Below are 25,162 nucleotides of genomic sequence, written 5' to 3' on the forward strand. Positions count from 1 at the left end.
CCTCGAGAAGGGCAGCATAGAAATCTAGAAAGTAAGTAAGTAAGTAAGTAAGTAAGTAAGTAAGTAAGTAAGTAAGTAAGAAAAATGGATAATTTTAACTGGGACATTGGTGAATGAAGATGATAGATAGATAGATAGATAGATAGATAGATAGATAGATAGATAGACAGACAGACAGACAGACAGACAGACAGACAGACAGACAGACAGACAGACAGAGTGCTCAGGACCATTGGTTGGAAACATGCAGAAGAGACCTTCATCTTGCCTTACTATATATATATTTGCTTGTGTAGGAGAGAGAGAGGGGGGGGGGAGGGAGGGAGGGAGGGAGGGAAGGAGAGAGAGAGAGAGAGAGAGAGTACAGTATATATATATATTCATTCATCATGGAACTTAAAGCAGCATATATAGTTTCTTAGAAGGATTCTCATCCATACTTGCCTCACCTAGGTTTTTGCAGCTTCTTTGCTTTAACTAAGTTTGTATTGTACCCCGAGATTTACAACCATGGTTTAAGTGCCATACAATAACTATACTACACAAGCAAATGTTACAAAAAAGGACAACCAACTTTTATTTGGTTGTCACTGAAAAGGATACATCAGCAATTCATTCATTTCAGTTTTTCATTCACATTGTCAAAGAAAAGGCCCACATACTGCTTTTTTTAAAGAAAAGGAAGCAAATTACATATTATTCATGTGAAAAGTAGTAACAACAAATAGAGGGTGAACAAACACATAAGTATTTACCCCCAGCTGATAAATCAATGGAATTGTTGTCTGTAGAAAATGCAGAAAATTGTTCTCCTTTTTTGAATTCAGTTTTCATCTGCGAAAGAAAAACATAAAAATTAGGAAGTACCATTTATTAAAGTAGGTTGGGTCCCAGACTAAATACTGATGTCAAGTTTTTATTAACCAAATTATTAGTCTATTATGGAGAAAAACGTGTTTACATTTTGCCAAATACCCAACAAGTTTACTATAACAACTATAAAGGTGTGCCAATAATACTTTTACCATGGTAATCTTAGTCCAGAGAATAAAGATTAGCAGAACCTTTCAATAGTATTGATTTTCCCATCTCAAACAAGATTAGAACAAATAGGTATTTCTGCAAATGTTTTTAATCTAAAGTTATGATGTGGTCCTAAAGAAGGGGCAGAGTAAAGATATAATAAAGTACAAACAACTTTATCAAAAACCTGTGTCAATCAATGATAACCAAGTCAATCAAATCAAGAGGCACAAAAAAAAGGGGAGTGCTGCATTAGACACCAGAACTAGTATAAATATGTCAGGATTCGTAACATGGAAGTTTTCACTGAAGGATCCTAGTTAAAGAATCCATCAACCTGTCAGATGCTATGTTCAGTCAATTTTCTATATGATACTGAATTATTCCATTGCTTTTCGATCTGAACTAGTTCGTATAATTTTTCCCTTGGTTATTACACACAGAGAATGCCTAAATAATAATAACACACTGAGTATAATTCATTGCACCCCCTCCAACATGTGATACAGAACTCTGCACTAAGTAATCTACAACTTGCCAAATGAAGGAATTTCTAAGTAAACATGTAGCACTGAGAATTTCATTGCTTTATGACATTTCTTAACAAGCTAGAAATTATTAATACCATTAAAAACAAACACCAACACCGCAGTTTTCTACATTACTTATGCAAATTTCATTAAAACTGCAAACTGCTGTTTTAGAAACACTGAAGAGAGGATTTCTCAAATGCAGCTTTAAAAATCTGTAGAACATCCATTCTGCTTTCTCTCTACTTCTGTTCTCTCCTCTGGTGATGGTGTTTATGTATATAGTTGTATATTTATTTCATGTACAATCATACGTGTAGATTCCAACAATTCAATATGGCTCAATTCCTGGATTTTGGATTCTAACTGGAATTCTATTCTAATCTAGGCAAATCCCTTCTCAGTCTGTACCAAGAAGAAACTAACTCAACAAGATATTATTCTCTAGATCTGGGCAAAATCAAGAAGCAAAACCGCTGTGCATCTACACAGATGTAGGAACTGTTTTTGAAGAAGTCACATGAATCTTATAGTTGATACAATTGCATTATCATCTGAAAAAGATGTTTTGTATAGGAACCTGATCTTGAAAAGACTTTTTAAAAAGGTTTTGCATAACTACATTATTCTAAGTATTGAAATTTCTCTGAGAAATGCAGCATGCTTTTTGTGTGCCATTCCCCCCCCCCCACATCCCCAAAGAAGATCTTGATGCAATCATGTTTTATTCATATATAGGTTTCTCCATAAAGGAAGTGTATGCTGAATGGAGAAACAGCTCACATCTCCTAGGACATATACTTACCCTTAGGCTATTTAAAAAATATTTATTCTGCATTAAACATCTATTTAGAGGAGAAGTGCTATCTAATTTAACAGCAAATATAGACAATATTTGGAATATTAATTATCTTCTCTGAATAAGGCTGCTTCCTATAGCTTAAGAATAAATGAAAAGTGATTTTTTTTCCTCAAAAGAAAGAGAGAAGTTTTTCAGAGATTTATTTCTTTTCATAAGGCAAATTAAAGTACGTAAATATCAATCTAGTTTGTGCAGAAAAATTCAGGCTGCCGCATTGTTCACCCAAAAGAGCCTTCTCCAGCCTGGTGCCTTGTAATATGTTGAATTTATACTCTACATAATATCCAAGAAATATGATAAAAATCAGGTAAGAAAGCGAGGATAAATAAAGGGAAATATTTCTTCACCCATGGGGTTGTTGGTTTATGGAATTCACTTCCAGAAGAGATCGTGACAGCTGTCAGCCTTGATAATTTCAAGGCAGGGTTAGACAGATTCATGGATGCCAAGCATATCGGTGGTTATTGAAACGGATGTCCATGTGCCGCCTCTCTGTTGGTTGAGGCAGGCAGGATTCCCTTGAGTACCATTTGTTGGGGGTCAGGGGAAAGGGAGGGTTTTCCCCATGGACAATTGGTGGGCCACTGTGTGACACAGAATGCTGGAATCGATGGGCTTTGGCCTGATTCAGCATGGCTCTTATGTTCTTATGCCTGCTGGGAACTGAAAGCCAACATACACAGAGGATGTAAGTTTGGAGAGAGCCAAGCCAGCTAGAACAAGTTATTTCTGTGAGATAAAAGAAGAAAGGGATGGTAGAGAATGAGGTGGCTAGATGGAGTCACTGAAGCAGTCAGCGTGAGCTTAAATGGACTCCAGAGGATGGTAGAGGACAGGCAGGCCTGGAGGAACGTTGTCCATGGGGTCGCGATGGGTCGGATATGACTTCACAACAAGAAGTGCCATTAACAAGCCAGAAGTTCAGATAATTTTTTTGTGATAGTACTGATTAGGAGATAACCAGATATTTAAACTGAAGATTTACCTAGCTCATTAGGCATTTGATAATCATACTCTTCTCAGCAATTGCAATAGCCAGGTACAGAATTTCTTTGCATTGAATGCTTTATGAATAAGGAAAAAAAGAGTACAACAGAAGTAGCGTTTGGATGAAACTAAACATGGTACCCAGTCCTATTCAGCTGGCAATACCATTTGCCCCCAAATGAGACATCCCCTGATAATAAGCCCAATCGGGCTTTTGAATGCATGGCAATAAGGCTAAGCGCTTATTTCGGGATTAAAAAAAATATAAAGACAGGGTCTTATTTTGGGGAAAACACAGTAATGAGCATAAAGAGCTGGCTCTTAATTAGTTTATTTTCTCTTTGATTACTTAATTTGTTTTTCTTCTTTCTTCTTTGCAAAAAGTATGCATATTATGTCAGCAATTTTAAACCACAAATTGCCTTAAAAGTGCTGGAAAGTAGAGAGATAATCATTCATAAAACTTTACAGGGAGTCCAAACTCTGTTACCTTGCAATCAGTAATCTCACTTTCTTTTCTTATGACTTCATAAATCTCCCCCCCCCCCAAAAAAAAGAAGAATTAAGTACTGTATTAGCAATCCTTGGGTTCGAATGGCATATAAGTTTTAAAATAACTGGGGAGGAAAATCGCTTCCATCTAGAACAGCGGTTCCCAATCTTTCTGGCTCTGCGGACTGGCGGCAACAGGGGAAGGGGATGGTTTCATGCGTTTGCCCACCATTCACATGGTTCAGTTCCAAGTGGTGGCAGAGGGAGGGGATGGTTTCGCACGTGCATGCCACATGTACAAATGCAGCTTCGTGTGCTCACAGGTTCGCTCAGAAAACCCAAAATTGGGAATTGTCTTTAAAGCCTTGTCAAGGAGTTGTCTTATGCAAATAAATGCTCACCTACTGCTATATATTTGGAAATATTTGGGTATGCCCTTAAAAAAGACAATAGTCACTTCTAAATTCATAAAAAGAATCAATGCATAAACAACATCGCAAGAAATCTGATTTTATATATTTTCTTAATTAAATTTGATTGTGTCATGTATATTGCAAAATTAAACCGGGGTGGCGCAGCAGGTAGAGTGCTGTACTGCAGGCCACTGAAGCTGACTTGTAGATCTGAAGGTCAGCGGTCCAAATCTCATCACCGGCTCAAGGTTGACTCAGCCTTCCATCCTTCCGAGGTGGGTAAAATGAGGACCCGGATTGTGGAGGCAATAGGCTGGCTCTGTTAAAAAAGTGCTATTGCTAACATGTTGTAAGCCGCCCTGAGTCTAAGGAGAAGGGTGGCATAAAAATCGAATAAATAAATGAATGAATGAATGAACAAACCATAAAGTTCTCTTTGAAATGAGGTCAACTCCTGGTGACTCCATGGATATGGTTGAACAGATTGTTTGACACCACTATCTTCCAAGAATTTTAAAATTATTCTTCCTTGATTAGTTTACAGCTTTATTTCCTAATAGTTTCTCACCCAAGTCCTAAGTAAGTCTCCCTGTTCCGGTTTTCGAGATCAGCCAGGATCTTGTTAGGTACTGTTTCAGTAAAATTATTCTACTTAAAGTACGAATTTTTTTTAAGGAAAGCAAAAATGTTGTCTGACAAATTAAACTTGCCGTATCGAGGACAGACTTCTTGGCAGCAACATTCTCATTAGAAGATAATGTTGGACTGAGGCTGGGTAGATCAATCTGTACTCCACATCTCTCTGAATTAAGCAGATTTGAGAAAGGATGCACACTTTCCTCTTCATCAGGACCAGAATCATGTCGAATGAAAGTTATTTCCCAAGAGGTATTTGAACTAAATGAAAGAAAAAAATGGTAAATTGGTATCATATGCTGAGTCCTTCCAAGTTTTTTGTTGCTTTCTAGCTATTCAGGGAACAAATTCAGTAATATTAAAATTTATTACACTGTTTTTACTGGCTTTTGACATAAAAGGTGAATACAGATAATCCTTGATTTACAAGTTTTCTTAATTTCTTAATTTATTCATTCATTCATTATTTATTTATTTATTATTTTTATTTATTCATTCATTCATTCATTCATTCATTCATTCATTCATTCATTCATTCATTCATTCATTTAATTATTTAGATTTGTATGCCGCCCCTCTCCGCAGACTCGGGGCAGCTCACAGCAGGATACAACAATTGATAACAAATCTAAATATAATTTAAAATATTTTTTAAAAAACCCATTAACTAAGCAAACATACACACAAACATACCATGCATAAATTGTACATGCCCGGGAGAGGTGAATCAGTTCCCCCATGCCTGACGACAAAGGTGGGTTTTAAGGAGTTTACGAAAGGCAGGGAGAGTAGGGGCAGTTCTAATCTCTGGGGGGAGTTGGTTCCAAAGAGTCGGGGCCGCCACAGAGAAGGCTCTTCCCCTGGGGCCCGCCAACCGACATTGTTTAGTTGACGGGACCCGGAGAAGGCCCACTCTGTGGGACCTAATCGGTCGCTGGGATTCGTGCGGCAGGAGGCGGTCTTGGAGATATTCTGGTCCAGTGCCATGAAGGGCTTTAAAGGTCATAACCAACACTTTGAATTGTGACCGGAAATTGATCGGCAACCAATGCAGACTGCGGAGTGTTGGTGAAACATGGGCATACCTAGGTAAGCCCATGACTGCTCTCGCAGCTGCATTCTGCCTGATCTGAAGTTTCCGAACACTTTTCAAAGGTAGCCCCATGTAACTTTGACTGTTCAAAGTTACAACAGCAATTTAAAAAAATGACTATGGGCCTTTTTTCACTCTTATGACCGTTGCTGTAATCTCATGGCCACATGATTAAAATTCAGGCTCTTGGCAACTGACTCATATTTATGATGGTTGCAGTGTCCCAAGGTCATGTGATCACCTTTTGCGACCTTCTGACAAGCAAAGTCAATGGGGGAAGTCAGTTCACTTACTGATTGTATTACTACTTTAACAACTGCAGTGATTAATTTAACAAATGTGCCAAGAAAGGTCATAAAATGGGGCAAAGCTCACTTAGCAACATAAATGCTGAATTCCATTGTGGACATAAGTAAAGAACTACCTGCAGTATATTTGTGAAGATCTTAATTTTTTAAATGTTCTGTGACTCAGGAAGTGTTTATAAACGAAGACAACATATGGTATGATCAAAATACGAGTTCTGCACAATTCAATGAAACCCATTCGTACACTTAAATTTCCTAAGATTACTTACAAAATTCTCTCTCTCTCTCTCTCACACACACACACACACACTTGCAAAAACATGTGTCCAAAACTGTTTTTGATAATTTTAGGAGAGCTAAATACATAAACATAATCTGAAAATGAATGTTGAGGTGCTTGGTTTTATAACAAATGGTTACCTCGTTTGTGTTTGATTGATTAGATTTCTTGCCTCTTCATAGGTGACTCCAATCAATGATTCCCCATTAACAGATACAAGCTGGTCACCAGGTCTGAATCGACCATCCTAACAAGAATAATGAGGACAGGGTTTCACGCTGATTTTTACCATCAAGCAGCTTAATGAAAATTTCTGTAAATCTATTAACTGTGAAGGGAAACCAAGTTAGCAGTCAGATTGAAGAAGAGTGAAAGGGCAGGAGAGGGCTGCTAAATATAGATGATGCTGCCTTGACAGCCAGCTTTTTATTCTTTTTCTCTGTTCCATGCTCACATTCCCAAGGCATTCTCTTTTAAATTGTTCACCCTGAGCAGCTCTTCCCAATAAACAGTGGCATGGAGAACTTAATAGCAAGCCATCATGTAAGAGAGTGTGCCAGTTTGGTTAGCGGTTAAGGTGCTGGCCTGGAAACCAGGAGACTGAATTTTAATTCTGACTTAGGCATGAAAGCTAAAGGTAACTCTCGCCCCGCCCCACTCCACTGGCTTGTGGTTGTGGGGAAAATAGGAGCCAGGAAAGAGTATTTTGCCACTTTGAGTTACTTATAATTGTTATTGTGGGGAAAATAGGAGCTAGGAAAGAGTATTTGCCACTTTGAGTTAGTTATAATTGTTGTTGGGGGGAAAATAGGAGTTAGGAAAGAGTATTTTGTCACTTTGAGTTACTTATAACAGGGGGTCTCCAATCCCTGGGCTGCTGTCCACTACTGGGTCATGGCTGGTTTGGAATTGGGCCACGTGAGTGGTGGTCTGGTGCATATGTATGCAGCTCTACTCATGTAAGCAGTGAGCCAGCATTTGTGAGATCATCTTGACTTGTGCAAGTGGTGAGCCAGGGTGTGCATGCATGCACACACCGGCCAATCACTTGCATGGGCCAGTTCCCCTCTTCCCCTCCCCAAGGCAGGTAAGCCAGAAAGGTTGGGGGACTGCTGACTTATAAAGCAGGGTCCCCAACGTTTTTGGTTCCATGGACTAGAAGCAGCGGCTTTGGCAGTTTCTGCATTGGAGGTAAGGTTTTGAGCACGCAACCTAAATCCCACGCATGCTCAAATGAAGCTTTGTGAGCTCACCTATTGCTTCAGAGGCCCAGTTCTCAATGAGCTACAGCCCAGGGGTCAGGGACAGGACCTCTGTTATAAAGTAATAAAGGTGGGATGAAAATCTAATAACAAAGCATGCCCTCTGGAAGTAAAGTAGCAAAAATGTTTTTGAAAAGCAATTCATATAATGAAACTAATATTGTTTTCATCTCTGGGCAATTGGGACTTGTTGTCCTTCTGAAGACTTAGCTGTTTTGCAATATATAAACTACCATGGGCAGGAAAAGGGAATGATAACAGATTAATATTTTCCCCTAAAGGGATGGAATGGAGCCTCCATTTTACTGATCTGAATGCATTAATTCTGCAGTATGCTCGGTTGTTCCTAAAAAAGAATAAACAAACTCCTTACTATATACTCCCCTTTGAACTGTATTCTCCAGCCAAAGAGAAGATGGGAGAAACAATTCTCATCTTTCTCAGGCACTGAATGGCACTATGTTTACATCACATGGAAGGATATTCAAAGAAATTGCGCCATATTGCATACATTTTTGAAAACATGTAGTAGATCTTGTTCTTTTAGAATCAGTTGTCTATTGAATTAAAGCAATACTCTTAATTGTCTGTAATACCAGACATCCAAAATACTGTTAGTTTCTCTTGAATAACAAGACAGACAGACTGTATTCTGTTTGGTGTGGGATATGTAAGGATACAGAAATGGTACCAGTTTCTTTCTCTATGCCTTTAAAGAAGGAAATGAGATTAGAAACTCACCTCAGAATAATTATTTTGTGTAGACTTTCTCCATGCTTTCTAATCTATCCAGTATAGCTGTGGACCTCCCTACAAATAATACCCAAGGTTTTTTTTTTTAATAAAAGTCAGTGGACTGTTTGAAGAGAAAATTAATATCAATCTCTTGGGGAACTGATTTAATATTGTTATTATTTTTGCCTAAATAATAGCTCTGGGAGATCTGGGGTTAGCTTGCATTAAACTACAAATGTTTAATTTTGTTATAGAATTAAGCCACAGATAGCCTGTGAGAATTTCTGTATTAGTTAATCTAACCATGAGCTTGATTAATTTATTATCAAAGGGATGAGAATAAAAACTCTGCTGTCAATGACTACCGCAGACATACTTCAGTGGGCAAATTGATTAGAAAGATACAAAGACCATGGACTGACCTTTATATCAATAAATTCAGGAAGTTTTCACCAGCCTTCAGTCAGGGATCTGAAGTTAAAATCAGACTGAGAAAGGCTGATTTACTGCTGGCTATTTTACAGGGGTAGTACCAGAACAATTATTTATTGTCAGCAAGGTACCATGTTGATAGTCTAGGGTTTCCATCTTAAAGAGATTCTATTATGTGCATGCAGCAATAAGACGTTGCAAAAGAAATAAAGGAAATTATACCCACAAAGAGTAAAAAAGGAATAGTAGGAGTTGTGGGATTGTCAGTATGAAACACATGGAATGAAAGAAAGGTTCATAAAAAACAAGGCAAATACCTCTTGGAATGCAGATTAATATCTGCAATAAACCACCATTAATATTTTAAAACTTTTTTCTCTCTAATAACATTCTGCATTCCTATGGTCTATAAGATGCTAATTGGTTGCACCTTCTTAAATGTTGATTTAAACTCTAGCTACAGTATTATTGAGCATTTGCTGTTGGTTTTTTAAAGATTCCTTTCGATTAGCTTTCTATTGTTAACACTCAGTTGAGTGTTCTCTAGATATGTTGGGACTGCAACTTCCTGAATTTCCAACTAGCCTGGGAATTGCAATCCTGGTACATATTGAATGCAGCAAGTTGGGGAAGGCTGTGCTAATGCGTGATGATACAAGCAACAACCCTGACATCTTGTGGCAGTGACTGCAAATAGAACATCCTCTACTTGAATGCATGAAATTAAAGCTACCTGTAGGAGGCAATAATGCACATGAAAACAGATGATAGAAAATGCAGCCCAAAACATATGAAGTACACCAGGTTGCCCAATTCTGGCACCAACTCTGAACCAGAGTGATAAAAAGTACTGTTTCCCTAAAGTATTAAATAAATGAAATCCAGAGAGTTCTGCTCGCAGAGGTCTGCAAATTTTGAAAATGGGGATTCATTTATCAACAGCTATCTATATTCTTGATGTAATAATGTGTACATTAAACATATGTCAAGTGAAAGTTCGGTTTGACTCATAATGAGTTCATGATTTATCTTGGCAATAACATGGGAGTGCTTTTGTCCCTGCTTTCTTCCTTGATGTTTTTCAACTCTCCAGTATAGCCCATAATAATCTAAAATTATCTGACAATCTCTCATCCAAGAATTATGCAAGGCTGACCTTGTTTGGCTTTCAAGTACAGAAAAGATCAGCCTAGTGTTATCACCTGTGCCATTAGTATTGGATTTACATGCTGTTTTTTGTTACTGTTGATAGCCGCCCCGAGTCTACGGAGAGGGGCGGCATACAAATCCAATCAATCAATCAATCAATCAATCAATCAATCAATCAATCAATCAATCAATCAATTTTAACAGGACATTCCAGGTTCTTGGATGTTATCCAGGTGAGAGAGAAATCAGTGCACACAATATCAAAGTTAAGGGAATTTCAAAACACTGATTTAAGAATATTTCTTTTAAAAGTGCTGCATGAAACTTTAAAACACAAAGTGCAATGGAACAATAAAGCATCAAAGCAAATAGCACTTCATTGGTAAAACCTCTGCATTGAATAAGATGGCTCTTTATACCAGTCATGGTGAACCTTTTCGGCACTGAGTGCTGAAAAGTTTGCACAGAACTGTCACATGCATGTACACTTGTTCCGGAAAAGCTGAACTTCCGGGTTCTAGCGCACATGTGCATCTAACAATCAGCTGACTAGTTTTCAGCACTGCCACGCCACTGCGCGCAAAGGGATTGAGCTCTGGAAAAGCCAAACTTCTGGGTTGTGGCACGCATGCGTACCTGACAATCAACTGGCCGGTGCACATGCACACTAGTTTTCGGCACTGCCACACGCTGAGGACAGCTGTGTTGTAATCATAGGTTTTTAGGCACTGAACTTTAGGAATGGAATATTGCTGAAGAGTGATGTTTTAGCCTAATTGGGTGCTGAATAAAACCTTATTCTTCCTCTATAGAAGGGGCAGCAAAGTCCAGGCTGAGCAAGCAAGCTGCAGAATCCATGACCATGTGGAAAATAATTAACTTAATATACAGCATGAAGAAAACCTATAGCTAACTTCCATATAAGGAAATATATGCCTTACTCTCATTCCTTTGCTAATCACCAGTAACCACACAATCCAGGAAAAGGCAAAGAATGGAGCTTCTGTTAATTATCTATAGGGAAGTCATGAGGAGGTTGCCTTATACAGTGCATGAGTGAATGGTAGTTGGAGGATGGCTTAATGTATGTGGGGTTCGCGAATTGGTTATTCTGTACCACATGTCAGGAAAAGTGAAATACAATAAAAGGAGCGATCTTGATTCAACCGAGGTCGTCTCATTGAGAAAATTCTCTACGTTGCTTCATTTTTATGTGGCAATCATGGCATTCTGTGCCTCCCTAGAGGTCGACCCACTGGGGGAGGGCTGTTTGCCTTTACAGCTGACTGCTGTGCACACATGCCTGCCAGAAACCGGAGGACAAACAGGCAAGGCCACGTGTGCCAGCCGACATGGCTTTGTGTGCCACTTTGGGCACGGGGTGCCATCACAGCTCTTTACTGACAGCTGACTGATCCCAGGCTGCTCCTGGATCAAACCAGCCTATACTCCAGCTCCGATACATTCTTGTCTCAAATATCTGTCAGAACATCTAACATTAGTCATGCCCACAGGATATTGTCAAAGTTATCAAGATGTTGACTATGGTAGTGAGAATGAAGCTACGCCCATTTTTATTTGAGGAAAGCAAAATTCAGAGCGATCTAGCAGTAGGTTTGCTGCTCCTCTAAATTAGAGATTCATCTTAATTCTGAAAAAGAGTTCTAAGACTATAGGCAGACACCAGTCAATGGCACTCATGCCTGCCTTGGGTCGCCAAGAGAAAAGCAGAGATAGAACCCCCCTTCCCCAACTCTTCTCTGCCTTTTGTACCTTATGACAGTCCCCTCCAGGAATAACTGCCAGAATATACACCAAGGGCCCTTCATTCTTGTCGATCCCTCCTACAATCTGCAGGCCCAGACCCGTTTCCTTGGAAACGCTGATAATCTGAAATATGCTGTCACTAGAGAAAGAAAGAAAGAAAGAAAGAAAGAAAGAAAGAAAGAAAGAAAGAAAGAAAGAAAGTTAGCTTTAAAAGGTCAGTGACTGGGAAACAGAACAAATGCAAAGAACACCTTGTAGCAAAATCTTTTTTTCCCCTCACAGACATGCTTTTAAGCCTGTTATGCTTACGAATATTAAGCAGGAGGTCCCATTCCCCCCACCGGCCACCCCTTTCGAAAAAGAACAGGAAAGTTGAATCAAGCTTTCATGTGCAAAATGGAAAACTTTGGTGTGGGGCCTCTTATACAATTCTGTTTCTGTGAAGACTATTTTTCCCCAGTTGGCTAAGAAAGAATCCATTACTCTATGTCTTTGGAATGTGATGAATGAATAAACCATGTACTTGATTTAAATAAAAACAAATCCAACTTAGTTTTTTATTCTAGGTCCTGCAAGTTGCTATCTCTGGAAAAATTTCTCTCTCTCTTTTTTTTTTTCATCTGCTTCATGGAATTTGAGTGTTAAAATAAAGATTAAAAATGCTAGGAACAGAAAGTAAAGTAGCAAATAAAGAGACATTTATCTGGAACTACCTCCTCTCCATTATAACGTGCTGCTTCAGACAAGGCAATTGTACAACCAAACCCATGCCAGAATGCAACCTATCTCTAGGCTCTACTGGACTGTAAGGCGTCTCTCTTTGATGAGCAGACAGAACGTGAGGTTGCCTGGTAAAAGCACTTGCTCTGCCCTGCCCCATCTAACAACATTGCCATCTGCCAGGACTCAGTGCCTGGCCTGGGGGGACCCCTCATGTGGAATCAGGCAAAGCTGTGTTTTATTTTTTTACTTCAGGCATCAAATGCCTGGGGGCAATACCGGCCTCTACACATCTAAAAGCTGAGCAATCTGCATATAACTTGGAAGTTTAATGATGAGCCGAGACCAGGGAAAACAGGCATTTTATATATTTCTGGCACCAGCTCTGAACCAGACTGACAGAAAAGATCATTATCTTAATGTATTGAAGGGGAAAAAATAACCAGAGAGTTCTGCTTGTAGAGAGATCTGCAAATTTTGAAAATGGGAATTAGTTGATCAACAGCTGCCTATATTCACATTGCAATAATATGCAAATTAAACATATGTCAAGTTAAACTTTTAAGTTTGGTTTGACTCATAATAGATTCATGAATTATCTTGGCAAAAATATGGAAGTGTTTTTGTCACTGATATATTCCTTTCCTCTAGAACAGTGGTTCTCAAACTTTCTAATTCCGCTACCCCTTAATACAGTTCCTCATGTTGTGGTGACCCTCAACCATATGTCTGGCGACAATTCTCCCAACAGAGCTTTAAGCTGATTGGCAGGAAGATCAGAGGGACAACCCCCTTGTAAATGCCTGATTGGTCGGATTGCAAAAATATGTTCCAAGGCACCAGAATAGAAGCTTTGATTTCTATAACCACGGGGAATTTGTCTTTTCTCTTAGGCGACCTCTGTGAAATGGTCATTCCACCCCCAAAGGGGTCCCGAACCCCAGGTTGAGAACTGTTCTATAAGCCTAAAAGCTGAAATGGTTTAATGGTGAACCAAGACCTAGGAAAACAGGCATTTTATATATTTTTCTCTCTCTATATATATATATATATATATATTTTCAATGATAGCATACTACAGACATCAGGAAAACAACCTGTGGTCCATAATAAAAATATAATGAAACCTGACAGACAGTAAAACAAAATAAGGTTTGTACCCAGGAACCTAAAGAAAAGGAACAGGCATACAAAATTTTAAAATAATGTTGCTTTAAATTTAAAGATGAGAGCCAGTTTTGTCTAGTGGTTAAGGCACCGGGCTAGAAAGCAGGAGCGGAGCTGTGAGTTCAACTTCTGCCTTAGCCATGAAAGTCAGAAAGATGACTTTGGGCCTGTCACTCTCCCTCAGCCCACCTATCTCACAGATTTATTGTTATGGGGAAAATAGATGTGTGGGATATGTTTGATTCCATGAATTATTTGCAAAAATAATAAATACAACATAAAAATAAAATAAAAACTGGATCATAAGAGATAATTGTTTTGATTGTTGGCAAGGCCACCATTTCCAATCGGACTGTTTTAAGATGCTGTCCTCACAGCATGGCAGTTCAAAAGGACACCAAGTTTAGAATCCAGTAGGGTTCCTACTGTTAGGCAATTTTCACTTTATAATTTCAGATATGTTTGTGTCCGCGATCAGTAACTATGATAGAAAATGTGCAGACTGGGTGGCCTTGCAGTTGTCTCCTAGTTATGTGTCTGCTTGCCATTGAACAAAGCTGGGAGTTTTACTTGGGCCCATGAAAGAAAAGAACAGTTGCTAAGCAACTGTGACCACATCATTACTTCTTTTCCAGGTTTCTGAAAATGGGGCCAAGCAAAGTTTTTCCTCATCTACAAAGGATTATAGGTGAGAGTTCCCAGCCTGAAAGTTGTGGTGCCTCTCAGCCCTCAGAATCTACTCAGAGAATGACAAAGGTTTGCTTTTTTTTAAGCTTGTTTTTAAAAAGTAAAAAAGTAAATCAAGAAAAGTCTTGAGGAAGTGCCAGGATGCATCCTCAGGGTCTCAAGTTTAAAAGATTTGGAGCAGGTCACAGGAAAAGCTTGGCAGTCCTGGATGGAAAGATGTCTATGGAGATTCATAATTATCTGGGTCATGGTTGTCCTTAGTGCTTTTTCCAAAAGGCAACTGTGACCTTCTTGGGTTTTTTTTTCTTTAAAAACATTTCCCTTCTCATCCAAGAGGATTCTTCAGTTCTGTTGAAGGGGTTCAAAGGATTATCTCTGGACAGAGCCTATGCTCCTTAAAAACTGAGACCATTTAAGAAAAATAATCGCAAGCAAAGTACAGAAAATGGCAGTAGACCCTGGCTATGACATTTTTCATAGTTAATTCCATGCAGAGAAACAGCATATAAAGCAAAAATTGAAACTCATGCCCCTTTGAGGACCTTCTATCAGTATTGACAGCCGGTGTTCCCTCTAATTTTTTTGGGGGGTGGGCGGAAAAGTATAGTGTCTGAGCGGCAGTCCCTTTGGGACTGGGCGGCACAGAAATAATACATAAATAAATAAATAAATAAACAAACAAACAAATAAAAAACCCACCCTGTTTTGCCTCAGAGAATTTCAAAATAAAATACTGTACTGTGTGTCTATAACAGTGAGCTCATAATAGGGCAACTCTATCAATATCAAAATGCCACTTAAATAGTTGAGCTAGTTTCAAACTACATTTTGATTTTCTTTCTCTCTTCCTTACTCCCATTCTTTTTCTTTCTCTTTTCCTTCCTCTCTTTTTTCTTCCCTCTCACTCTTTCCCTCTCGGCTTCTGGGCAGGTTTGGAAAACTCTGAGTTGATGGATGATTTTTAAGTGAGTGATTGCTCACTGCTCAGCTTAGAGGGAACTATGTTGACAGCTCACGATCTTAGATTTAAAAAGGTAGGCTTTGGAAACTTTAAGCCCAGCATCCTTTCTTTTCCACAAACTCTCCATGAAAAACAAACTTCACATAGTTACTTCGTGATGGCTTGAAGGGAAGTTATCACCGCAGGCCTTCCCGGAAGGTTTTTCACAGTATCCTTTAGATGAAATAGTGAAGGACTCACTGAAGATGCTCCTGAAGAAAAGCTATCAACACCTTTGCGGGGAGAAAAAAAAAGAGTAAAGGAAAAAACAATGAGTATCTACTAAAGCAAGCAACTGCTCAATACCACAAAGATTGCTGCCTCTTGTTCAAATCTTCTATTATTTTAAAGTACGGGTGAAGAATTGGGCCCAATTCAAGGGTCAAAATGTCCTGTTAGGAGATCTTAAGTGAGTTCCCTGACATCCAGGATGGGGAAGAGGCTGGCAATTCCAAATGCAACCTCAAAGATATTTTGTAGCAGGGATGTCCAACCATGGTCACTTTAAGACCTGTGGACTTCAACTTTCAGAATTCCCCAGCCAGCATAAATACCTGGCTAGGGAATTCTGGGAGTCGAAATCCATAAATCTTAAAATTGCCATGGTTGGATACGTCTGTTTTTACAGCCTCAGGAACCACCTCCAACTACATCCCTATTTCTCCCAATTTGGAAGCATAATTACTTGCCTTTTAAATGGAAATATTTAGAAATTGCAGTCTAAGTGCTAAAGATGAATTAAGCAAACAAAGCCCATGCTGTCAATTAAAAGAAAGTGAAGCATTCCCCCATCTCAACCATTTGTATAATTTGTCCCCCCTTTCCCCATTTATTCCATTATTCAGTCCATTTGTGTTTGGGCTTTTTCTTTGTTTCCATCATTTATTTCCAATTACTTGGAAAGGCTAATACTTTAACGGGAATTGGACAACTTGCCACAGCCAACTCACTGAAGTCAATTCATGATGGCCAACTCACTGCAGGGCAAACTTGTCATGGACAACTTGCCACGAGATAACTCCCTGCGGGGCAATTTAATAATTCCATTTAATTATTTAAAATAAATAAAAATTATTTTAATTTTGGCCATTCATGTTTCATCCTGTCCCCACTTTTGCATCCTCTCTTTAATGATTCTATTCCACCATTTCTTTGACATTAGTGAAACTTTTGTCCCGTAGTGAGTTGTCCTGTGGCGAAATGGATATGGAAAGTTGCCCTGCAGAGAGTTGGCTGTGAAGAACTGTTGTAGACCTGTGATGGTGAACTCATGTCACTCATGTCACAGGAGCCACGCGGAGCCATGTCTGAGGGCACGCAAGGTATTGCCATATAAAGAGCCGGGGTGGCGCAGCAGGTAGAGTGCTGTACTGCAGGCCACTGAAGCTGACTGTAGTTCTGTAGGTCAGCGGTTCAAATCTCACCCCCGGTTCAAGGTCGACTCAGCCTTCCATCCTTCCGAGGTGGGTAAAATGAGGACCCGGATTGTGGGGGCAATAGGCTGGCTGTTAAAAAGTGCTATTGCTAACATGTTGCAAGCCGCCCTGAGTCTAAGAAGAAGGGCGGCATAAAAATCAAATAAATAAATAAATAAATAAAATAAATATGTCAGCTCCAGTGTGCATGCACACGTTGGACAGCTGATTTTTGGCCTTCTGGAAGGTGGTGGGGAGGGTGTTTTTGCCCTCTGGAGCATGTGGATGGTAAAAAATTGACCCAATGGCCCAACCAAAAATTCGTTTCTGAAATTCTGCTAGGCCCATTGCCTCCATTTTTTGCAACCCACAGGCTTTGGAGGCTTTCCTGAAGCCTGGGGAAGGCGAAAATGCCCTCCCCTCCACTCTCCAGAAGGCCATTAAATCTGCTGGAATCCGTTTTTTGCCATCCACACGCTCCAGAGGCTTCTGTGAGCCCTGTGTACATGCGTGGTGGAAGCAGGTGGGGGGATTGTGTGTGCATGCATAGGGAGGAGGGGACTTGATTATGGGTGAGGGCATGTGCATGCTTTCACAAGCCCTTTTGGCACCCAAACAAAAAAGGTTTACCATCACTATCATAGATTCTACTTTTCCACTTAAAGCATCTGTCTTCAACATGGGTGGGAATTGAAGGATAAAGGGGAAAACCCGCAGTTGGAAGGACGAGAAACATCATTTCTCACCACCCTCTATATACAAAGGTGCAAATTAAATATGGGCACAAGCGTGGGCAATTTGGAACAACTTTGCTTAACACAAAATTCATAAAGAGGGCTATATTTTGACTGTGCTGTAAATGTCTGCATTCAAGATAAAACTAAGACATCTCATTATAGGTAGTTCTCGACTTACAACTATTTATTTCATGACCGTTCAAAGTTACAAAGGCACTGAAGAAAGCTACTTACGACTGGCCCTTGTACTTATGGAGCACAGTCATGTGATCAAAATCCTGGTGTTTGATAACTGGCAGGTATTTATAATGATTGCAGTGCCCTGGCCATTTGTGACCTTCCTAAAGAGCTTTCAAAAAAGCAAAGTCAATGGGGGGGGGGGGGCTGGATTCACTTAACAGCTGCATGATTCACTCAATGATTGCAGCAAAAGGTTGCAAAATCGGGTGCAGCTCATTTTAAAAAGTGCCCTCCTAAGCCACGGAAATTCTCTTTCTAATTCTACTTGTAAGTTGAGAACTGAGTTCCGTAAACAGTGCTATCATCTACGAACGTTCTCAGATTAAATTGCCTACCAGTAAGGGCAGGGATTGGCTGCCCAATAAAACAGAGTTATAATTTAACAGACTGTTCGACTAGGACTGGGGAAACCTCATTTCAAATCACCAGTCAGTCATAAAGCTCAATCTACCCTACCTCACATGGAAGGAAAACAGGATGTGAGAAAAATCATCCTACCATGAGCTCCTTGGGAAAAAGGCAAAGGGCAAATATAATTTAACTACAACAAGCTGATAGGCCCCAAACCATCCTTTACAATGAATTGCAATCTGTTCTGTTCGGCTGCTTATAATATATAAGTGCTTCAAACTCTGATCTTCTATTCACATGGGCAATAAATAAACCTGCAAGCACTTTGACAAAATAGAAGTTAGCAACAATTAAATTATTTTCCTTTTAAACATCAAGCCAGAAACTTGAAATCCTGAGCTTAGAAAGCTTAGTACTACGTCATCTTCGGCACAACCTTAGCATAGCTCATAAAATTATCTGCTACACGTCCTACTTGTCAATGACTACTTCAGCTTCAACCACAACAATACACGAGCACACAACAGATACAAACTCAAACCACCCCAAACTTGACTGTAGAAAATACGAGTTCAGCAACAGAGTGGTTAATGTCCAGAACTCACTACCTGGCTCTGTGGTTTCGTCACCAAACCCCCAAAACTTTACCTTTAGACCACTGGTTGTAAACTTTTCTAATGCCACGGCCCCTTAATACAGTTCCTCATGTTGTGGTGATGCCCCAACCATATGTCTAGTGCCAATTCTCCCAACTGATTGGGAGGAAGGTCAGAGGGACACCATTGTAAACGCCTGATTGGTTGCATTGTGAAAATATGTTCCAAGGCATCAGAATAGAAGCTTTAGTTTCTAACACCATGGAAAATTTGTCTTTTCCCTTGGTCTTGGGCGACCTCCATGAAATGGTCATTCGACCACCTACTCCCATGTTGAGAACCACTGCCTTAGACTGTCCACTGTTGATCTCACCCGATTCCTAAGAGGTCAGCAAGGGGTATGCGTAAGCGCACCAGTGTGCCGACTGTCCCTGTCCTAATGTTATCAGTACCCATCTTATATATATGAACAATGTTATATTTATGTATATTACAAGTACAAACTTGACAAAATAAACAAATAAACAAACACGCACAGAAACAAACAAATAAATTACAATGCAAAGCCCTGCATAGGCTTTAATTGATTGGAATTGACACAGGACATGATAATCTATGTGTAATAAGCAATTCTGGAGCCTGAAAAGGCCCCGAACAGCTGGTTTACTAGTTTTTCCTCTCACTGTGGCACAATCATAACACAGCAGCATTAGCCAGTGATCACTTGAGGATACAGTTAATTATTTACCTGGCACACTTTGAAATTATAGGCTCAATATGTTCTCAAACCACCAAACATTTGGAAATGTACAAATGAAACCCTAGGGGGCAGTATGACACCACTACTATACAGTTCAGTCTTAAATACACACACACACACACACACATACACATACACACAATTGTGATTGAACTGAAGTGTCCTTTCTGTCCATCAAACATCAGCCCATAAAATATGGGTTAAAGGTCTACCTTCCAATTCGTGAAAGCATCTCTAACCACCTGAAATATTAATGGAGGCCATCAGGCCAAGAAGCATTCTTTGCTGTTCTCTTACATTGCAGAGTGAAAACATAAGCAACCCCTTACCAGTTAGGAGCTGTGTTGGGGAATTCCTACTGGAGTTACCGTGCGAACTGTATTTCTCCATCAAGGCCAGAAATTCTTTCCTGCAATAATATATATTTCTTTTAAAGTTGGAAGATGCAATACATCATTTAATATCTCTTAGAATGTGTTGATCAGAGGCCTTTCAAGAAATAGATGTTTAGCTTATTAACTTCTGCTGGGCTAAATCCTGGGTTTTGCTTTGTCTCTTATGCAGCAGTTAAGAAATGCACCAACAAACATATTGTATAGAAAGTAAGAATAATGGTATTAAAGATTAGACAACACATAACTTATAGAGTTTCTGTTAGATATTTGCATCATGTTTCTACTGCAGTTGTATAATTGTAGGTTGGAAGTTGTGTGTGGCATTGAATATGTAAGACTGATTCACTGTCAAAGACAGACTTGAAACAGCAAGAATTCTTGATGTACTTTCTTAAAGGCTCTTTTAATTTGCAAATTACAACACACAATTAAGCTTTCAAGATCCCCATGCTTTCCCCATATTGATTTTTAAGGCTGACTTGTAACTTTCCCACATTCTCTTCTGTCTTTTGAAATGTAGAGCTCTGTCACAACTCAATGTGTCACTAAGAAACAGCAAAATGGATCCATTTTTCTGCCCACAAACAGGAAATGTTCCATTTTAGCAAGGGTTATATTATGGTTTCCTCATAGATAACAAATCTATGATCAGGAAGATCAAACAGTCCAATTCTGGAAATCAAGGAAAGACACATTTTCCATAACTACTGTATTTTTTGGATTATAAGACGCACCCTTTTCCTCCCTAAAAGAGGCTGATAATTTGGGTGTGCCTTATACTCTGAATGTAGCTGTTTTTTCCAGCCCTAACTAGCTGCTAACAATCTTCACAGCTCTTACCTTGCAGGCTCTTTCATTGTTTCTCTGTGCAAAGAATGTTTTCCAAACCCTAAGTCTTTGCGGGGGGTTTTTCATTGCTCTAACTTGCTCAGAATAAGTTTCTTTCCAGCCCTAACCAGGTGCTAACGATCATCCCAGCTCCTACCTTCTTGCAAGCTCTTTCATTGTTACTCTCTGTGAAGAATGTTTTCCAAGCCCTAAGTCTTTGCAGGTTTTTTTTCCATTGCTCTACTTGCTCCAATGTTTCTTTCCAGGTGCTAATGATGTTCCCAGCTCTTAGTGGCTTGCAAGTTCTTTCATTGTTAGTCTGTCCAAATAAAGTTTTCTTAAAGCCCTAACCAGGGGATAAAATAATGTACTGAAGCCGATTAGAATAAGGATGCTAGCCAGATGAATACCTGGTAAGCAGATTCTTTTCCCTATTTTCCTTCCCAAAAACTAAGGTGCATCTTATACTCCGATGCATCTTATACTCTGAAAAATACGATACCTAGAAGCCTGGGGATACAGGTGTACTTGATCATAAGGTCTCCTCCATAATACTCAAGTCAACATACTAACTTCTGAAGCTTTAATCAGATTAAGTTCAATATGGTTTAGTCCAGGGGTTCCCAACCCTGGACTATGGCCTGTTCACCACCAGACCATGCAAACAGCATGTGCACAGCTCTGCTTGTGCAAGCGACTGCTAAGCATGTGCACAACTCCATTTGTGTGAGTGGCATGTGCACACTCGCCTACTGCTCATGCAGAACCATCCACTCTCCAACTCACCAGAGGTCCACAAAGCTGGGAAGGTTGGTACCACAGGCTTAGTCTACCTCTTTAGGATTGTACAAGTAGTCCTTGATTTACGACCACAATTGAGCCCAGATTTTATGTTGCTAAGTGAAATTCATTAAGTGAGTTTTTCCCAATTTTCTTGCCACATTTGTTAGGTGAATCAGTTATTAAGTGAATCTGGTTTCCCCATTGACTTTGTTTATCAGAAGATTGTAAAAGGGGATCATAGGTGAGGTGACCAGATGTCCTACTTTTTAGAAATTTCCCCCGCATCCCGTGTTGTTTGCAGAACCGCATTTGCTCGCTCCGGCTCTGCAGTACCCCACCACTGCTGCCATGATGCCCCTTGTCAATCCAGCCCTCCTGCTGCTGGGCTTGCTGCAAGCCGGCAAGCTGAACCAAACCGCCTCTGCGCCCCAAACTGATGGGCCAAACCTGTCCTGACACTGCGGGACCCACAACTCCTGCTGCAGTCTCCATCCAGCCCTCTAAGCCCTCCAGCGACGCCTACAAGACAGATGCCCTGTGGACACCATCGAAGCCGCCACCCACCACAAGCTATGTCTTCGTGGGGAAGAACAGGCAAGCTTTTTTGAACATTTTGAATTTTGTCAGTCATCCGTCTCCCCCTCGCTCCCGCCGCTGATGGTGTCCCACCTTACCTAACTCATGATCTGGTCACTTTAATCATACGATCCTGGGACTCTACAACGGTCATAACTATGAATCACTTATCAACCATCAGAATTTTGATCATATGACCATGGGAATGCTGCAACGGTCATAAGTGTGAACATTGGTCATAAGTCACTTTGTTCAATTCCGCTGTAACTTCACTGTCACTAAATGAACTGTGATTAAGTTGAGGATTACTTGTACTCACTTGTTATTACAGAAATATAATACTGACTAAAATGGGCAGATGGAACAAAGACCCCCAAGACCAGACAAATGTAGGCTATATAACAATTTCCCAGTGTAAATTTAAAGACTGTTGAACATACCTGTTAGTATGAGCCCAATAAAACAAAATTATAGATTAGCAAGAGGGAGTTTAATTCTGTTCTGGATTGAGATCTGCTGGAATGCCCAAACTGATTATAAGTTTTAATTATTCAAGATGGTTACAGTAGTTAAAAAAAATAGGTCAGCATTTTTTAGCTAGATGCAGATTAGGAGTTTCCATTCTACAGAACAGCAGGAGAAGAAAACAATTTGTGTAAAATTGGCAATTACACAATGAGGTATGCCCAGAAGCATAGTATTATTTCACATATTAGGGGATATTGGCCATTTTTCTTTCAACAGTAGCCAATATTTTCTTAATGCAAAATGTTACTCAAAGTTTAAACAGCAGAATGTTCCAACCTCCATTATAGGAAGGAACAAAATGCATTTATTTCCAATGCTTACATTTTTAATTTTGTTGTATTTTCCTTTCTAAAGGTCTCTAATTATTTCTTTGAATACAATTCAAGATTTTACAAATCCAACAATTTTCCCCAATTTTTGAGAACAAGAATTTGTGCATTCCACTGTTAAAAGCTGTTTTCATGTACAAGGGGTTAGCCAGGTTTTAAAATCAGGAAAAGACTTGCTTAGAAGAAAACATGCTTAAAATCCTGCACAATCCTATTCATATAAAGTCTTCGAAATAGGATCACTTTCCCTACCATTGCTAGCTAACCTGGTATGCAGATTTTGCTTAGATAATATCTAGTTTGATCCTACAATTCTAAGAAAGAAAGAAAGAAAGAAAGAAAGAAAGAAGGAAGGAAATAAAGAAAGAGGGAGAGAAGGAAGGAAGAAAGAAGGAAGGAAGGAAGGAAGGAAGAAGGAAAGAAAGAAAGAAAGAAAGAGGGAGAGAAGGAAGGAAGGAAGAAAGAAAGAAAGAAAGAAAGAAAGAAAGAAAGAAAGAAAGAAAGAAAGAAAGAAGCGAGTTAGCTAGCTGGCTAAATGGAACTACATCTACACATCCACCCAAGCAGAACTGCAATTCTGAGAAGGGAAATCAAATTTAGATAAATGACGTGAAAGCACGATTCTTTAGCAGCAATTTTCTCCAACTTTGCAATGTTCTTCAGAGATAATGCACCTACAACTCTCAGAATCCTTAGATAGCTAAGTGGTAATACCAGTAGTGATAGTCTAAGCACATCTCATAAGCACCAGACCAGATTGGAAAATAATCCTCTATGAGGACACTATTTATAGAGTTTTCATATAGATAACCGCAACAGTGAATCTGCTGCAATTAGACTACAAGTCCACAAATCTAAAATGAAGAAAACAAAGTTTCCGACTTCACTTTTCAAAAAAGAGATTGCAGGAATCATCACCAGACATGTATAATTCATATTTGGTTTCATCTCTCTATTGATTTTATCAGAGATGATTTATTAAAGTGGGAACAGGTGCCATATTTATTTTTCATTCCAGATTTTTTCAAAGAGGATAGGGATTGTGGATTTTTTTTTCTTCCTTTACCTGCAGAAAAACTTGAAAATTTTACTTTTCGCAGTGATCTGAGGGAAGTTCCCACACTATTAAAGAAGCTCTAATGAAAGAGATTAAATAAAGAGGAGGCAAAAAAGAAGGTAAGTGGTTATAATGGGGAAATGATAAGCTCTACACTCAGTCTGGAGTCTAATATAATTTTCTAGGACTTGGGGAAATTTAACATTTCTTACCTTGCATCTTCATCTCGGGCAATAAGCAAAGTCATGTGATTGGTTGTTGATGCCATCTGTAACATATCAACAGCTCTGTAAAGTTAAAAATGAAGAGTTAAATATACTGATATTCTAAACTGAGACGCTACCAAAGCATCACCGTAATTCATTTCATCTGATTGTTTTCTATGAGTTGAATTGATTACATTTTCATTTTTTTAAAAATTATTAAATGTTGACATAACAAGGCCATGATTCATAATTATAGAGATTAAAAATCCCAGCCAGTGGTAGGATTCAAATTTTTTTACTACTGGTTCTGTGGGCATGGCTTGGTGGGCGTGGCAAGGGGAGGATGTTGTGTCCAGAGGACAGTTAGGCATTGTACCCGCCCCATATTCCTTGGGCGGGAAAATGCTATAAGGTGATTGGTTGGCAGCCCGGCATATATATAGCTGCCGGGCACGGCCATGTTGTCCTTTGCTTATTCTGTAACCGTTACTTGTTGTAATAAAGTGTACTGTTACCCAACACGTGCGTGTAGTCCTTCATCCAGTAAGGATCCAACATCTGGCGACGAGGAAAATGAGCACCAGGGCTTGGTGGGCGTGGCAAGGGGAGGATACTGCAAAATCCCCATTCCCTCTCCACTCTAGGGGAAGGATACTGCAAAATCTCCATTCCATCCCCTCTCGAGGGAAAGGATACTGCAAAAACCCCATTCCCCACCCCCACTCCTAGGGAAAGGATACTGCAAAATTTACATTGCCACTCCACCCCACTAACCTGTTTTCCAGCTCTGTTCTCCTGTGCAGGTCAACAAAAAAAAA

At 39.5% G+C, this 25,162-nt stretch overlaps 1 protein-coding gene across 1 annotated transcript in view; it reads right to left on the minus strand.

Annotated features, from left to right (window-relative positions):
- The window catches only part of STXBP4 (syntaxin binding protein 4), a 111,859-nt gene that overhangs the window by 69,240 nt on the left and 17,457 nt on the right, over window positions 1-25,162 (minus strand). Inside the window, exons 6-12 of the mRNA XM_070740485.1 lie at window positions 24,351-24,425; window positions 19,972-20,051; window positions 15,656-15,776; window positions 11,976-12,108; window positions 6,765-6,871; window positions 5,018-5,204; window positions 756-834 (exon numbers count right to left, since the gene is read on the minus strand). Coding sequence (XP_070596586.1) covers window positions 756-834; window positions 5,018-5,204; window positions 6,765-6,871; window positions 11,976-12,108; window positions 15,656-15,776; window positions 19,972-20,051; window positions 24,351-24,425 — 782 coding nt within the window. The remainder of the gene's footprint in view (window positions 1-755; window positions 835-5,017; window positions 5,205-6,764; window positions 6,872-11,975; window positions 12,109-15,655; window positions 15,777-19,971; window positions 20,052-24,350; window positions 24,426-25,162) is intronic.

The sequence above is a fragment of the Erythrolamprus reginae genome, chromosome 2 (genome assembly GCF_031021105.1).
Source record: "Erythrolamprus reginae isolate rEryReg1 chromosome 2, rEryReg1.hap1, whole genome shotgun sequence".
Taxonomy (NCBI): domain Eukaryota; kingdom Metazoa; phylum Chordata; class Lepidosauria; order Squamata; family Dipsadidae; genus Erythrolamprus; species Erythrolamprus reginae.